Source organism: Lissotriton helveticus, chromosome 12, assembly GCF_964261635.1.
Source record: "Lissotriton helveticus chromosome 12, aLisHel1.1, whole genome shotgun sequence".
Taxonomy (NCBI): domain Eukaryota; kingdom Metazoa; phylum Chordata; class Amphibia; order Caudata; family Salamandridae; genus Lissotriton; species Lissotriton helveticus.
In genome coordinates this window covers 875,291,074-875,309,533 of record NC_136073.1, presented here as the reverse complement: position 1 = coordinate 875,309,533, position 18,460 = coordinate 875,291,074, and the positions used below count along the sequence as shown (strand labels likewise).

General features: G+C 42.9%; 1 protein-coding gene across 2 annotated transcripts in view; it reads left to right on the top strand.

The window, feature by feature from the left end:
* The window catches only part of LOC144799483 (SURP and G-patch domain-containing protein 2-like), a 40,932-nt gene extending 23,098 nt beyond the window's left edge, over positions 1–17,834 (top strand). For both annotated transcript variants that reach the window (XR_013603821.1, XM_078670814.1), the window contains 2 exons: positions 10,294–10,351; positions 17,616–17,834. Coding sequence is in view for 1 of the 2 variants with exons in the window: in XM_078670814.1 (XP_078526940.1) it covers positions 10,294–10,327 (34 nt within the window). In the remaining variant the exon portion in view is untranslated. The remainder of the gene's footprint in view (positions 1–10,293; positions 10,352–17,615) is intronic.
* Positions 17,835–18,460: the final 626 nt, after the last annotated feature.

The window sequence follows — 18,460 nt, the reverse complement described above, 5'->3', positions numbered from 1 at the left end:
GAGCGAAGAATTGACAAACTCGAAAAACCATCAAATATCACTGGGCAAGACACATGAAGACAAATACCATAGTCGATGAAAGAAGAGCGAAAATCAGAGAATTTAACGTTTCTATGGAGAATGCACATACAGGGGGCTCCCTGGGCGCGGTGATGGACAAATCTGTTTGAATTCTGCGCAAGCTGCCACCACAAGTACGTGCAAAAGGACCAACACCCAGTTTCTATCTCTGTTTGCTGCTCCACCATCAAGCGAGGACTGTGCAGTTTTCATCCAGAAGACCCTCAGAGTAAGGGAGAGGTAAAGAAGAGCAAACTACAACATGCAGGGGACGCCTCCAGTGGAGAGGAAGAAAACCTCGCCGAAGGACCAGAGTACGCCATAGTCATAGAGGTCGAAAAGAACTTATAAGGGATTAAGTCGTCGAACCCCAAACACTCCTGATACTCGCAGAAACGAGTTAGTAATTGAAAGGAGCAGGGCCGCCGAAACACAAGACGTTGACGACTGCACCCAAGGACAAGCAGCCGGTCGGTTCCTTTGAAAAGGGCCCCCAGACAGCGAAATCCCAAGACAAAGGAAAAGTGCAGAAGAGCAGCCACGAAAAAAAGGCCTAGACGTCGAAAAAAGAAGGCCTGAAAGCGGTTTAAACGTCGACAACCCCGAAAAGAAGTAGAAACCCTCGTAGTCGAACATGTGCAAAGATGGAAAAGAGGTGAAGGCTCGAGGCCGAAATGGCAAGCATGCATCTTGCAACGAAAGAGATACTTCGACGAAAAGAAAATTCTACTGCATTCCTTCGAGTCACGGCCAAAGCTGAACGGTGCGTCTGATTTTCAACCGCCGACCACAACTGAACCTGGAGAGGAAGAGCTTTACTATAGCTACTCCCAAGGGGAGGAAGACTAGCAAACTTGCCAGGGCTCGACGTCCTCTGACGCTCAAGACTTTCAGTGGCAAGACCACCCAACCACTAGATGGCGGAATAATGCACAGCATAGTGAATCCAGAAAGATTCACGCTGCGAAACGTATAGTTTCTCATCTGTCGCTATAGTTTTGCAGTTTGTAGGCTTTATGGATTCACTAGCGAACCCGCCTTCCTGATGACGGGAGGAAAGGGAGTACAACTGAAGAAAAGACTACACGATTTCAGGAGAAACAGAACTAACACAAGGCAAGAAATAAGAATCCGAAGATTGCGACCAAAGGTGGGAGCTTCCGGAGTAAGCGTGTAGACGTCACTAAGGATACCAAATGGTACCATGTTGACGGACCCAACCACTAGATGGCAAAATAATGCACAGCATAGTGAATCCAGAAAGTCTTCAAGCTGCAAAACTACACCTACTGGTAACCTATAGGTTTCCCTCTAACATGGGTGAAGGCTGCTGGAAGTGCAATTTTTAAACAAAGGAAGGAGAGAGAGAGAGAGTGTATGGATTCGTTCTCCCTAAGTAACGTTTATAAACAAGAAGAATCCATAAAATTATGGGTTGACGATGTCCCTACTGTGGTTGAGAGCACGTCTGATGTTTTTAGGTACCCCTCACACACCAACAGGCCCCTTGGTGTCATGCTTCATCATCGGGGTCATCGTATCCCGCTACGGGATACGGCGTGCTGCGACCTGCGAATGCGCGGGAGCACTCTTATGGCTATGTGTGGTGTATAGTGAGGGGTGTTTTTATCATATAGTGAGTGTGTAGTGGTGGGGTTGGGATAGTGAGTGGAAATTAAAGGACCTGACTCGTGGGTAGACTCAAAAACTTTAATGGTTCCCCGAGTTGGTACTATTAAAAAGATATAAGAGGAAAGGGCGTAGTATTATGACACAGAGCCGGCGTAAGGGGCAGCGAAGAGGGATTCTCCTCATAGACCCGCAGCAAGGAAGCCCGGGTAACCCCTACGTTAGACACGGTCTCATGGAGCAATGAACTCCTATTTTTACAGTCTGCAAAATAGCGGCTAAAAGTTTAGGTACAATGATAGACCTTCACTTGTAAATATCACTTTTTTGTATATACACAGATTAGAGAAACGTGAGTAAGGTGGGGATTTTGTGTAACCCTGTCCTGAAGATGTTCTTACATCGGAACATGTTGACACACACAAAGAGGCGGCGCACATAATACTACGCCCTTTCCTCTTATATCTTTTTAATAGTACCAACTCGGGGAACCATTAAAGTTTTTGAGTCTACCCACGAGTCAGGTCCTTTTTAATTTCCACTCACTATCCCAACCCCACCACTACACTCACTCACTATGATAAAAACACCCCTCACTATACACCACACATAGCCATAAGAGTGCTCCCGCGCATTCGCAGGTCGCAGCACGCCGTATCCCGTAGAGGGATACGATGACCCCGATGATGAAGCATGACACCAAGGGGCCTGTTGGTGTGTGAGGGGTACCTAAAAACATCAGACGTGCTCTCAACCACAGTAGGGACATCGTCAAGGCTGCTGGAAGTGCACATAATTGTGATCGGGCACAGGCCTTTTTGTCTGCCAGAGGATGTCAAATGTTTTTTTGTTGTCACTTTAAGGGCTTGACTGAACCGCACACTTAGTTGAAGCACTGAGCTGAGAACTAGTGTCAAAATTCATTTTTCCAACAATGAACTGTGGCATATGTAACTTTCAGAAATTAGATTGACATCCCTTATCTGATTACATTAACCCGTGGTTGGCTTCAAAATAATGATAAAATGCTAACCTAAAAGTTGGTGTCCACCATAGTTGTTTGTATACCCAAAATTCCCTGCACCACTCTGAGGTTTGGCTTGAACAATTTTGAACTTCCATTCCCTGAGGATATTTTGTTCTACGGAGGACGTTCACGCCTGCTATGATGCTGGAGTATTGAATGTCCAAAAGGCTTTTGGATGGTACAGTACTGAAGGACAGAGTACTGGAGAAGTGTGGCTCAATGGTTAGAGCGGCAGACCCTGATGCAGAGGTCTAGCCTGGGACCAGGGTTCAATTCCCCGTTTCGGCGGGTCTTGGGCTCAAAATTCCACGGACCTGCTAATTCTCGCCTCGGTGCCTATTCCAATCATGGAGTCCCACTATGCAACTCTGGGCAATAGCTTGCTTAATCTCTACTACGGCCCCCACAACGCTACGGATGCCTGGCCTCCGCCTTGGGGGTGCCCAGGAGTGGACACCTCACAGGGAAAGCCAGGATGGGTTCCACAGCGGTTTTCGTACAAGCGCCTTGAGACCCTTGCGGGTGAGTAGTGCGCTATACAAGTATCAATTTACATTACTTTACAATTTACATTACTTTACAATTTACATTACTTAATAATCTATGGATTCAGACACTGAGCTTTAATACTCTGCTAAAGAGGCAAGATCATAGCCTGTGTCATCCACCTTTACAGGTGACAGGCACTGACACCGTTGAAGTAAAGGATGGCCATCGAGGAGGCATCCTCTGGGATAACCAACTGTCCTTAATGTCAGAAGACCGGGGCATGGTGTAACATCTCCTGCACCAGTCTCAAGCACTGCTCCTCCCCTGTCTCTACACAGCTTCTGCACATGCTTAAAAGCATAACTGGGTGTGCGGCAGAAAAGCAGCCAGTGAAAACCAGGATTCCCTGTTGGGGTAGAGAAAAAAGTGTTGGGGTCCGGTTGCACCAGTCTGGTGGTGGTGCACTGTATGCAAGGCATATGTGACATACCCCTTTCAGTTAAATCTAAAAGAGCGCTGATGCTGGGTAACGTTTTGCAAATGGGGTAGCAACACAATGGTGCATCACCAACTCTAGTCTCTCCATGGTATGATGGGAACATTAGGAGTAGATTGAACAGCTTACAAAGCACCATCCTGTATACTACAGGGAGAAGGGTGGGGGGCTGCGTCAGAAAGAAAAGCATCTAGAGTGTTTCCCTTTTGTTAAGGATCGTGTTTTTCAGCCCTCTGGGTTGACGCCATGCTGGAGAAAACCAGTAACAAGAGACTAAGCCAGAAGTCCTTTCCAAGCATAGGGTTTAGAGACCACAGCAGCGGGCAAGGTAGAATTGGTTTGGGATAGCCCACCTCCGCTGCTAAACTGTGACAGTCCAATGATTCTGCACCCCCTTTCCAAAAAATCCCCGTCATAAAACACCAGTGAGGGTATGGACTGTATCCTGTAGTCTCCTTAACTTCAGTCAAAACAACAAATTTCCTTTTCTAATCTTTTTAGGCCGGAGTCCTTAGGAGTCACTATATAATGTAGGGACAGGTGGACTAGTGTGTATTGAGTATTTGCACAGGTTACCAAATTTACATAACTACTTGGATGAATTTTTATATACAAAGGTTAAGTTACACACAACCCAATGTCCAAATTCAAAATATATTTATTATTCACTGTTGCTGATACATTTCTAGAGTCAATTAATGTGGTTAAAAACAGTCCTATTATTCATAAACATTTTTGCTAAAAATTAAAGAATCACAAAACTTTGTTGCACAAATTATAACACTTAGAACACAATGTATTAATGAACAAATTGTTGTTTTGAATGTTACCCATTCCTTTTCCAAGTAAAAGGTTATCTCCCTCAACATTTTGTCATTTGAGTACAGCTCCTTAACTTAAGGCCACTTGAACGTACATAATGTTGGTACATTTCAAATGACTATTTGCTCATGGTTGCTACCTCCTATTCAGCACCAAGAATGTTGGCCAAATGTATTGCAATGATGCAGTGCATCTTTGGTGCTCACTCGCACACTTGCCGGTTCTGGATGATATCTGTACAGCATAATTCTGCACACAAAAAATTAGCACATCGGACTCCTTCAGCTGGCTGCAATACAGATGGCAATCCTATTGGAGCTGGACATGGTCACCCTGTATTACATTCTGAAAACAGGTTGAGGGAGATGAACTTACCTCTGTGGTCTGCCCTTGTTCAAAGGTTCTTGGACTAGCCGATTTACAGTCCGATACAGCTGTGTGTGGGTTCTGGTGGGGGTGGAAGACTAGAGCAGTGGTTCCCAAACTGCACCATGGCTACCTGGGGATCCGTCCAACCTAGCCTGGGGATCCGTGCACCATGCACTTTAATGCATTTAATGTTGCTGGGTCTGTTTGCTTAAGTTGAACTAATTAGACTTGAACGCATGATGTGGATTATTTGTAAGTGACCTGTCGAGGGAAATGGCCTCCATATTTTACTGCACCCCCACGTTCCAACACTCCTAAAGTAAGAAAGGATGCCTGACTTACTTTGGAATCAAAAGTTTAATTTTGTTCCAAATGCATTTTACACCAATGCAAAATTTCAGGAAAGTGCAGTTGTCCTGTCTGTTAAACACAAAGTATTAAGTATTGATATTTGTGCTTGAATCATAGGTCATTCCAGTCCATATTTCTTTCAGCACACACACTTCTAGACCGGTCTGCTCTATCCTTGAGCACAGGGAAGCAAAACACTATATACGACATAATGCCAACATTTGGAAGCAAGAAAGAGGCATGTTAAAGAGAAAAATCAGGAATTTGTGTTACTTGCAGTGATTTGGAGGCAGTTTTAAGAAGGAGACAGCTAAAAAGCAGCATGTAGTTTAAAAAATCGTGAGCCAACCTGCTGAGACAGGTGTTGGCATGTATGCCATGGGTAGAAATGGAAGTGCATGCAAATATTCTTCAAGCTCAAACACTTTGGCAATGGGTCCTACATTCATAGGGGTGCTATCTAGCAATTTAAGTGGGATAAAGTTTGAGAGGGTACTCTAAAAAAGGCATGGGTTATGGTGTAACTAGGAATATTTTATTAGAGGCGCCTTACTTAGTAATACGAAACACCCTGCATATATGATTATAATACCTTTTTGTTAGCTTCATCCCAATTGTTTTCAGGGAGAAAATGCAAGTACTCCCGAGGCCGGGCTTACATCCACCCCGTCCTCCCAAAAAAGTACCAGTGGGGAGCAACGGGCTATGGCCAGTGGGTCAAGGGAACCCCGGGTTGAAAAAGTTTAATAATCACTGCCTTTAGAGACTTGCTACCCAGGACCTATCAGTGTTGTGAGGCAGTTCAGTCTGAGGTAGTCTTGGTCTTGCTGCATTGAGGTTCAGGGAGGGAGCTGTAAGATAAGGTAATGGAGTATTGGTAACCTGTGAAGCACATGTTGAATTCTAAGCCAAAGATGTGCGTTAATTGCTTTGTAGCTGTGAATAACTGATTGTTTAAAAAAATACTTTATAATCCTTCTTTGTATTGGGTAGAAGCAACAAATGGAGAGCCCTCTTGTGAAAGGTCATGTTGGGTATATAGTTATAGAGTGGAGGGGGTTGGGTGAGCTTCTAATTCACGGGATGGTCTCTACAAGGGTCTCCTATAAGGTCCGGTCTCCTAGAATATTGTAGATGGTTTAATACATTCAGACTTGGCTAAGACTCCTATGCAAGACACACATTGTGGTTTGTTTATGCTATTTGATGGTAGTTACAGGTTCCATTGAATGTTATTCCAGTCTCCTAATTATTGCGTAAGATAGCCATTGAACTGCCCATTTATCCTTTGTAGACACCTTGCATTCATTACTGGCGGTCCTCTGGAGATGTAATCTTCTGCCTCCATGGTAGAGCTACGTCTGTGGCCCTAGTTTTATATAGATGCACGAAAGGCCTTTGTCTAGACCTGAAGTAGATACTCCATAATTTCTTCAGTCTGATGCCCCTTTAGTTAAGTCGTAGTTGGCCAACTATACAGAAAGCAGTTGGGTCTCATTGAGATGTTATAGCTTTGAGCGTGGCAGTTTCTTAGATATTGTACGAGTTACTGGGAACAAAACTTCAGAGTCGGAGTAATCGCAGCAGAAAGTGAAACAAACTGCAGATAAACTGTTAGTCGCTACAGAAATGGATCTGCTTGCTGCATGGCCTGGGAATATCAACTAATCCCAAAATTACATGGAGCTGATGCAAGCCAAAAGGATTTGAGGGCACCAAAGCAGAGTCTAGCTCCACACCACAGTGAGAATGTGCATGAATGGGTGTTTGGTTACCCTTGCAGCAGACTGGAGATCACCTACGCCCTGTACTGAAGTTGCCACTGTAGTAAAACAGCATAGATGACTGTTTTTAGTGACTCTTACTCATGCGAGATTAAAATCCCATGTGAAAATAAACCGTGATACTACTTGTTTAACTAAGCAGCACAGCAGGAATGGAGCAGACATGCAAGAGGAAGAACCTGCATCCCTTGGTGTGCTGAAAATAAAATAAATGTTTCCCTGAATTTAGTAAGTGGAAAGATACTGGTCCTCTATTCTAAAGGATCATAAAGAATCTATGTACCAGCAGAGGATAAATAAGAGTGAGAAAGCCATTGCAAAAGGAGTAAGATGGCCAAGCCCTTAAAGGGTCAACCCACACCCCGCCAGATATTGATATTGGCCCAAATAGGTCTTTCTACAATAGACTGCTAAATGCATCTGGGTGAGACTGTCAAAAGCATTCAAATACAGTTTGGATCTCAAGATGCCACTTTCAGAAATCCCTATAATAGAGCATAAAAGGACATTAGATTTGTGAAGATTCTGGCCATGTTTGTGGAAAGTTATCTGTTATGAAGGACCCGGAGAAAGTTAAAATAAATGGATGATTGGTTTTGGGATGACCACCTTAATCACTAGAAGGATGGCACTGCCGCATTTCCCTTCTGCTCACAGTAGGACTATTTTAACCCCTCACAATATTAACTAACAAGTAATGGGATCATTCATGTGAAGCGATCTCATTCTGACTGGCCTGGCTCTACATATTTGTTTTTTAGGTCGCAGTATATCTGCAATTGTCACCCATGTAATTGGAGATCCTGTTTGGATTTCTCTGCAGATTTCACCACTGGCCGAATCTAAATCTTCGAGGTTACAGTGGAGTGCTAATATAAGACTGGGGGGGAGGGGCGTATGCTAAAGCTGCACAGCATTTCCATGATGTGGATGCTCCCCCTTCTTTTTTTTTTTTTTTTTTTTTATATTTAACAAATTACATTGGAAATGTATTTCATAAATAGGTCTCTGCTGTGAGGTATGGCACAACATACTGATGGTCCTTATTGGAGCAGTTTGCAAGATGCCACCCTGTGGCATTTGCTGAGGAATTTAAATATGGCTTCTGGTTGTCGCAGTTAATTAGGCCTCGAATCAACTGCTGATTTTTTTTTTTTATTATTAAGTAGCAGCCGTTAGCCTAAAAAATATCAAGCATTTTACCTCATGATCAAATTGACGTCAAATAGTTGACTGAGTGCCTTACTTTATGTCCAATAATACAATCATAGGCCAGGATCGTATTCAGTTGTCGAACGGTGACATACCAGTTTGCCCACAACTAAACTACCTTTTGAAGGACAGTATAATCTAGACCAGTGGTTCCCAAACTTTTGACTCATTGAGTCACCACTGGAAGCCGGGGACCCCCAAGCAATTTGTGTGAGTCAAATTTCAAATATTAAAACAGTAATTCGAAGAAAAAAAACACGTGTGCACACAAAACAAATACTCCAAGAACTAAGCATTTTGGGGCCAGATGTACGACCATTTCATTTAGCGCCTCGCAATTGGCGACCCATTGCGAGTAGCAAATTGCAAGTCGCTAAATGAAATGTATAACAGTCTGTTTAACACTGTTTGGGATTCCCAATGGGGTCGTAAATTGTGAGGCTCATTAATATCAATGAGCCTCGCAATTTGTGAGCCCATTGGAAATGCCAGCCCTACCAGGGATGGTGGCCTGCTGGGCTCAGCAGACAACCATGCCTGGGACTGCTTTTAAGTAAAGCAGTTAAAAAAAATAAAGCCGCCCGTTTTCCATGCAATAAAAAAAAAAAAAAAATGAAACGTTTTAGTGTAATTTTTAAAGGGCAGGCAGTGGTCCCTGGGACCACTGCCTGCCCTTAAAAAATAATTGAGCATGCATTTGCAAATGGGAAGGGGTCCCCTGGGGATCCCTTCCCATTTGCGAATGCATTACGATCTACTTAAAGTAGATGGTAATTGTGAGGTTTTTGCGACCGCAATTGCAGTCACAAAACATTTGTACATGGTTTTGAGACTTGCTATTTGGAAGGGAATGCCCCTAAAACCTATTTAGCGAGTCGCAAAATTGCGACTCGCGAAATAGGCTATGTACATGGCCCAATAGGTTTTTGCATGCGCAAACGGGTTAGCAAACCCATTTGCACACATAAAAACGGGTCGTACACTGGGCCTTAGTATTTTATATTGAAGGAATAGCCCCTCTGTCACATGTATTTCTTTTGTTTTATAGCATCTCTTACCATTGTAGGATGTCAGAGCACACATATAGACAATGAATCATACATGTAAATCAGTGTCTAGAAAATGTTACATAAGGTAAAAGGGACTATACAAGGTGCAGTATTCACATGTCATGCATACTGGTTGGTATTTTTAAAGAGTACTTGGTCTGGAAAAGCACAAACTCAGGATTCAGAACATAACACAGTGGCTAGCACTGACTTTAACATTACAAATGTATTTCAACCCAAATAAATCTTTTTAGCAGCATCAGGATAATAAATGACTGGGGGAAAAACACGAGTTACTAACAGGTATTTAGTTTTCAAGCAGCTCTGATTACAGTTCATAGGTCCCTCTGCTAGATTACGATTGTCACTTATGAAGTTTGGGAAACACTGATCTAGACCATACAGCTTGATGTAAAGGAATACTTCTTCCTTACGGGTATAGCTACTATGAGCATAGTTAATTTAACAGAAAATAGCATTTCATGAGAATGTTTACTTTTACTGGACCCTGGTCTCGGATAGGTCAGAACAATTTACATTTTATAGCTTTTTGCATAAATCGTTTACCAATGTGATGCTTGCTTAAGAATGGAGCCCACCTGCTTTTAGGACTATGAACTGTCCCTCCTTTACTGCTCCAACTTCTAATGACCATTAACGTAGAAAAACAATTAGGTTACATGAGGACACACTTTCATTTTAGGCACGGGGAGATTAAGGGATTTGCCCAGAATCACAGGAGGTTTTGGCGTCGAACCCAGGTCCGAGGTCGAGCGCCCTAGCCGTTAGGCCAACTTTTTGTTCAACTCTTTGAAAATCAACAAAATCGAAAGATATGTGATTCAGAGACGAGTGTGAAGTATGTCGCACAGCTTACCCCAAAAAAAAAATCGCTGCCATTCAGCTCTTTGCAAATCTGTTGCATTCATTAGTTCAAACAAACTGCGCTTTTTGCATGACTGTTTGCTGGTTCTGGTATTCACTAACTTTACATTTCCTTCACAGGGGAGATGCCTCCGGAGATGATGGGGATGAATGAGAATGCGTAAAGTTACAACTTGAGGTATTTACGTGCATGAAGCTGTGGGTCCATGTTCTCGATGCGTTGCTTACACAATACCACTCCACCTGACACTTTTTAATATCCTTGGTACGTTCTCGAGGGCTTTAGTGTCTGGGCACATCTTAGTTAGCTCTGACATCTTAGTTAGCTCTGAACTCTGACAAAAGTAGTAGTATTTTGTTTATTGGTCGGCAAAAAAGAGGCGTGAACCTTTTCTAGAGTCGCATGGTGTGCATTTGGCCATCTAGTGGTTGGGTCTAGAATTCTCTATTAAATCTTTAAGAATGCGACCATGTTTGCTCATGCACGTGCGTTTTGGAGTGCAAGAAAGGTCACCAGCTTTTTCTGATAAAATGGAAAAAGTCTGTTCACTTCATGAAAACAAGACCTAAACCATTGATGCCCAAAATATGGGTATGGACTAGGTAATCAATCACTCTGCTCTTATTCCAGCCAAACAAACTGTTGTCACAGGGTCAAAACAGTCAACTTGAAGCCGATCAACATACCCTTCGGGTTGAAGACTTAAAATTGTGTACCAATTCAAAAGCTCGCTACAGGGCCGAAGACTGAACAATCCCATGGCCTAGCGAAGAAACAGGCCACAACAAAAATGGCCATCTTTCACCAACATACGACCGGGTTTGGGAGAGTAGGGAGAAGCCCTTTACAGTACCAAAGTTACTCGAACTGAAAAAGTACAGAGACGGTGCTTCAAGATTACTATGCTGCAGTAGGTCCTACCGCTGTTAAATAGACTTTATAACCAAGGTGGATTAAAGGAATCCTACCTGCACAGCTCCCTTAATCACCAGCACAAATCGTTCCCGAGGTTCATCATAGACCACGTTTTTTACCAAACCAGGGGATTGCCGTTTGGGATAGTCTGCCCCCAGTGTATTCAGAGTGCCTGGCAGTGATGGCTCCCCACTTACGTCGAGAGTTTCATATATACCCCTGCCTAGATGACTGGCTAGTAAAGGTAAATCTGATCATACTTGCATTGCACAAACTGAGGTTCTCTATGAATATGGAAAAATCATCGACACCAAATTTGCCTCTAGTGAGGCACAGGCAACCCTGGTATACAAAAGAGCCCTTACACTGGAAGACCATATTCTCCTCTACCAGAAGTGACAGTCTCTGATGAGGAGGCGAGTAATGAAACTATATATCGTAATGGCATCCTGCATACCACTAGTCCCACATCCCAGATTTTACATGATTCCCTGTCTCTGACAGGGAGCACAGTAATAAACCTAGAGGACATAATGGCATCTTGCAATACCACTGGTCCAACATCCCATACAGGAGTGGCTTAATGGTCGCCAGCAACAGTTTTGGATGATCTAGTGGTTGTCACATGGGTAGTGTAAAAGACTATTAAATAGTGGAAATTATTAAACGTACCAATAGGGAGACTATTCAAGACACCAACTCGAACAGTGACCATTCCAATGGATACGACCTTGGTGGGGCTTGGAGCCCTACAGAAGACGTAAAGTACATGTGTTGGGACAGAGGGGTGTTTTCCTGGCGCTGAAGGCCTTTCTCACACAAGGGGGAAAAACATCCAGACAAACGCCACAACTGCTCGAATTTGTTTCAAAAGTGGTGCAAGACTTGATTACAACACCAGAAATTGCGAAAAGCCAAGAGTTTGCGTCCAGGTACCCACACTACTGGTCAATTGGGAATCCCCTATAAATAAACTGATCTAGGATACTAGCATACACTTCACCCCAATTATATTTATCCTGGTGGTGCGAAATAATACCCAGCCTGGGTATCTGTTAAGGTGCACTTTGCAGCCATGGTCCCTTAAACTAAGAGAAAATTGGGTAGAAGCCCCTTTACCTCATTTCCTAGATGGAGAGAATAGCTCCACCTTGAGCAGTACCCTCACCCACGTACAACTAAAATCTGGTACTCCTCTGAACCCATGCATCTTGCGTACCTAATAATAAAGACTTTATTCATATTGGCGATCACCTCGCTGTGTAAAGTCCATGATCTGCAAGCTCAGGCCATAGCGAAATCCTACCTTTAAATTTACGACAGGGTGGTGAAGAGAGCAAACCAACATTCGCTCCAAGGTCTTGAATGTTCATCAGTCCTTCCACCTACCAGTGTTTTTTCCCAACACCCAAAGACACCAATTGTTCCAGCACAAATCATAGATGTAACGACGATAGTAATGTACTACTTACCATAAACAAAAAACAATCCTGAACTGAACGCAGTTCTTCTTGTCCTTTGCAGCAGCTAGCAGGGGTTCACTAGGAATGATTAGCACTAGTAATACAGACTTTGCAAGAAAGCAGGTTTACCAGTGCAGGAGAGGCCGCAGGCTCCTTCCACAAGGGGGGGAGCAACACGTTCAGTTCGTCTTGTTGCAGGACATAAGCAAGGTAGCAACATGCTCCTTCAAACTCTTTCACGAAACACACTTGCATGGACTTTAAATCCATCCCCCATTGTTAAGAGAATACCACAGTAAAATTAATAAACGGCATATGAATGAAGGATTCATGCTGCAAAAGGTTTGCAGCTTGCAGTTTCTGGGCTCACATGCAACAAGTCTTCTCCATTAATGTGTAATTCATACCCGGGAGGCCAAAGGAGCAAGAGAAAAAAACTGGAAGAGCAAGTTACCAAAGGGGAAAGAAAGTCAGAAGATAGTGACCACACAGTGGTTACTTCTGACATTACTAGTGGAGAGACCCAACACAATCTGGTAATAGAGGTGGTGGTACCTATCTGGGAAAAGGTAGGAATTCAATTCCGGGCTCAACCAATAGATGTCAGAATGAGGCACAGCGCTTGAAACAATTCGACTTCAAGACATGCACAACAACTTTCCACGGTATAGTAACCATTTCGCTTAACAGCGTGATGTGCTCATAGATAGCATCTGACCATTTTCTATTCTCTGGTTGGATCATCTGACGATCCCTTACACAATTAAGGTGATATGTTGGTAGTCAAACGACTAGAATTGGCCCTACTAGACCTTGGTATAAGATGAAAGGAAAAAGCTGAATTCTCTATCTTGGAATCCACTTCTTTCTCTCTGAAATGATTACCGTTTTTCCGGCGTATAAGACTACTTTTTAACCCATGAAAATCTTCTCGAAAGTCGGGGGGTCGTCTTATACGCCAGGTGTCGTCTCATGCAACTTAACATTGTGAGGAGCTGCACCCATAGATCGATGGCAGGGGTCAGTTGCTACTGAAGGTGGCCCCTGTAGAAGGTACTACAGTGCCTGGACTGCTGCGCCATAAGCGGTGAGAAGTGAGGCGGACTTTGTGTGCTGAGTGACGCCCATGGTGCTTCTGAGACTTTGGGGGACACTGGCCATTACTGACGTGAATCGCAGAAGCAAAGTTATGCACGGCCCATAGTCCTGGGCAAACGCAGTAAAAGGTTGGCTGGGCTGGCGGCCCCTGGGTAGCTTTGGCTGCGATGTGGAGCACGGCAGAGCAAGCACTGGAGTCTTGGCTCCCTGGTTAGGGGACGAGCAGATCGCCCGCTGCCAGGCCCGCACGGGCGTGCTCTGATAACAGGCGCTGCCGCACTGATCAATGCCACTCTGATTAAAGGCTCCGACACCTTCGGGTCAAGTCCGCGCTATATAAAAACGCACACTGTAAAATAAATACCGGTAAATAAATACCGTATTTGATGTGCGTTGGAAGAGGGGTAGTCTTATACGGCGAGTATAGCCCAAACCCTATATTTTAACAAGAAAAGTAGGGGGGGGGGGTCCATCTTAAACGCCAGAAAATACGGTACTAACGTATTTCAATCGTGGATTATTCAGTATACCGTTCGTCCCCATGAAATGTAATCCTACTAATGGGCGAGTGGAATGTGGCTCCTTGGTTCACCACTACCACCACCTACTAGCTTTAAAATGGCAGACGCCAACTGGAACGGATAATGTGCCTTTCGCTAATGGCTATAGACAAACTAGGAAATCTAGTCTGTGGGGAATTATATTGTGGATTAATTATAAAGAAAATTATATTGCAAGGACATTAGGCAATCTAAATATTTTGTTTATGCATCCAATAGTGAGTCCCCAAAACACTTAAGCAAGACTGTATTTAAGATTGCCCAATCAATGACTGCCCTACTTCGAATACATCCTCAATCCGGTGTTCTCAAGTCATGTGTGATTGACTTGCCATTTTAAGGATAAGATCTCGTCAATTTACTGATTTTTTTTTTTTGAGGCAACTGTCCCCATGCTGACAAATTCTCTTAAGGGGCGGACCATCCCAACTTGTCCAACTACCACCAATCAAGTTACACAGAAGCGGTTATTGCTATGTTCTTCAGGACTCCCACTTTTTAAAATCTGGTGCTTCTATAATCCCTTTTCTTTTTCTGTACTAGATTAATCAAATCTGCTTGAATCCCAGCATTATGGAAACCTGCTGTAGTAATTCCCATTTTAAAGAAATCTAATCCTTTCGAACTTTGCATATTAAAGGCCTATTTCTTTACTGCTTGCACTAACTAAGATGTCAATCTCACAGTAACTCCAGTCTTTCTCATGATCTTGTTGTAAATGTTTTGGATCCACACAATGTGGCTTTTGGACAGCACATTCTACTGAATCTCTTTGGCTCGAATGATTGGTGGCCAACAATTGGATGCACCACCATGCCCAGTTGATTCTGTGCATAATCTGGAAGTCACATTTGACTCTGCTTCTTTATACAGGTTCAGGCGTCGCCACTCCTTGTTTTGGTGTCCTAAAAACGCATTGTAAGGTGCTCCCATTCCCTATTAGGGTAAATATGGTTGGTAACCAATTGGCTACTTGGTAACCAGTCTGCATCCAGAGCTCCGAAGTCCAGTGGTGTGGCTACCAAGGTGGCTAATCACCCGGATGAAAATTGGTTTGACAACTGGCTTTCCCATCCCAGTTCCCAGTGCCAGGCTGTGTTTCTAAACAATAGAGCAGCCCTCTCACATGTTGACCATTTGCCCTTCAACGGCTACTTCGCCTCTTTTCCTGATAGTTGACTCCTCTCCCATACAGGCATCTATTGTTACTTTTCCTGGAAGTTGTTGGCATGTATACCCAAGAGGGCCGAAAACTGTCTGCAGGACAGACCCCATGTATGTTTGTAAACGGACACTGGAAATCTTGGCCAACTAAAGTGGCAACTTTTCTCACCACTGACCATATCCAATTTGATGGTTGAATCTTTTTTTAATGCACTGAATCTTTTGATACCTTGTTGATCCTACTTTTAGTCCCATATAGAAGTAGTTGATACTAGACTTGCAAGAAAGGATACACCAATAGCTCCTTAGCCAATTACACAGCCAACTTTTTGAAGGGTTAGAGCTCAGGCACAGTCTGTATTTAGCTGGGATTGGGGCATTTCAGTCATTACAACAGTATCTATAAGCCAAATTGGGCACAAAAAGGTGAAGTGGTAACCTGCAAAAAGCCTGGTTTCCTTAAGTTTGTGTGATGGATCGGGCCATTCATTTCATTCCTTTTGAGTGCCTGGGCACTGCAGGCTCCCATAACTGCTGTGCCTCAGCAAACCTAGCACACAATAGACTGCATTTTTCTTTTCAATATTTTTCTTTGTGATCCCAGCACATGTATGATGGGTCTATATGTGTTTTTGGGGCAGATAGAGGAGCGAGGCTATAGCGGTAAAGCACATGCTTGGTGAGAATTGCAAATAAGGAGTTCAGCATTGGGAGAATCATAACCTCATCACCACGAGGGAACAATGCATGCAGGAACATACTAAGTTTGCTTTACTGGTAACTCTAGCAGGGTCCATTTTTGTTCTAGGTATAATCCAGAGACTATTCTTAACAGCATAGTTTGTCTTGCAGCTGCTGTGGTTGGCTCAATGGGATGTTTAGTGTCCTTCAGTATAAGGTTTCTGCTTTTAGAGCTGGCCAGGTATGCAGGTTTCCAGCGGAACTGCTCGTTGGCCCAATGGCCTGGGTGACCATTCAAGTCTGGAATAGTGTGGAGGAAATTGGTCTATAAATCCCAGCGTGGAGCAAGCAGGAGTTTCAATTCCCAAAGATCATCAAAGGACTGGACCATGTTGTCCTCAATCGGTGTACTAGCATGAGGGCTGTTTCTTTCCTGGGGATGTCTTGATTGTCGCTTAGAGTGAATGCAAACATGGTATTTATACCTTGTCTTCTGAGGGGGATCTGCATAACCCAGGCATGAATAGCTTGGAATGTAATCCTTTCCAAGGCGGTGTAGCAGAAATCTTCCATGACAAAAAGAAAAAACACTCTGTGGACCATTTAAGAAATTCTGGTATCTGGTGGCTTGCAATAGTAGTAACCATGTTGATAATACAAAGTATAAACTTGTAGATCTCAAGAGATTGATACATTGAGTTGCTTTGTCTTGTGGTGTTCTTGGTCTTGTGGTTTCTGATAATTATAAAAACACTTTTAAAACTAATACGATTCAAAATGTGTCAATCTTGGACATGCCAAAATAGTTAGTTGATTAACTCAAATTAATTGCACTAAAAATCAGTAAGACTTTTCACTCGTTTGGAGTATCCGCTTAAGTCGCCAATGCATTGCCCTAGGTGTTTCCTTTATTTTTATTTATTTTCAATCTTGAAGGTTTTTCCAGCAAACCTCATCAGCTTAAGTGAATCATTGCATTAGGAAATAAGTCCTTGTCTGATATAGGTTGGATTTTCACCCTTCCTTTTGTCTGTTCACACCATATTTATAGAGCCAGCAGTTTGCCAATTCTTTGACTGGTATGAAGCGTCATCCTGCAGCTCCACAACTGCTTACATCTGCTCCTGCACTAAGCGATAAGAGGTCCATAGTGTATCTGTCCCTAATGATTTTGGCAGTAATTTGCTGTAAATGGAGCAATCAGTCAAACTTGTTCAGTTTATAGGTCTTTTTTTTGTACCAGGTTTTCACATTTTTAATACGAATTCGAATACATAACCTGCAACTGGACTTCATTTCTTTTTAGAGGGGATGGAATATGGTGGGATCCACAACCAGTTAGGACTCAGACTGACTCTAGTTGGGGGTAACCAGATTCTTTAGGGAGAGGTAGCATTATATAGTGAATAATTAATCATTGAAAATTCGGGAGTATTGCATATTTTCTGCACACCTACTAAAATATACATTTTCACTGGCTTTCTCTGGTTTTTAAATGGAACAATGTTTTTAATGCATGTGTTGTAATGTTTAACTAACACTACTTTTTCTTTTTTTCAGTCTGCAAGAAGACTTCATCTGAATAATGTTCTTCCGTCAATGGTGTAATAAATGTATTTTAATGTCCGCTTTTGTTGGTTTAACTTTTTTTATATTTCTGTTAAATAAATGACAAGTATTTGAATGGTCTGTGGAAGTTTTTGTTAAGTAGAAACCTATCCTTGTAATGGGTGTAAAAAGTTGTGTCCATAACTACAATAAATCTTGTCATCAATTCCATTGTGAGCTTATTTTTTTCTTCCAGTTACATTTTTCATACGCTAGTCACATTGAGAGCAACTGATTTCTGCCATAAAGTTCCTACTTCTGGGGTGGTTCTTCTAGAGCAAGAATTGAAAACCTCTGCATCTTCAGGTGGTGTTACTAGTGCTTTTCCACCTGCTGATGCATAGTACAGTATGTCCACTGAAAAGGATTAGGTTTGCGTAGTCTTCATACTACCATGTAGTGGTTAGGTTAATGGGAGCAAATTTTTTGGGTCTATTTCCATGAATAAATATGCATCTGGCTCAACATTAACTGCGCTGTTAAGCAATCAGTAAAGTGATATTTGTTGCCTTTCATACTAGAGGGAATGTTATCACTCTTTATATTTGAAGTTTATGGGATGCCCCCTTATTTTGTGTTTCAACAATTCACTCCTTCATGAAGGGTATTAAAAGGCTTTCACCAGATCACACACCACCTATGTCACCTAATTACGGTATATATTTAGGTGCCTTGTCAAGAACCTCATTAGCCATGTGGCAGATTCCTCACTGGAAAAAATGAAGGGCAAGAAAGTGTTAATCTATGGGAGTCCTTCAATTCACATCAGGACGTGGTTCCTTTCGGCGCTCCTACTG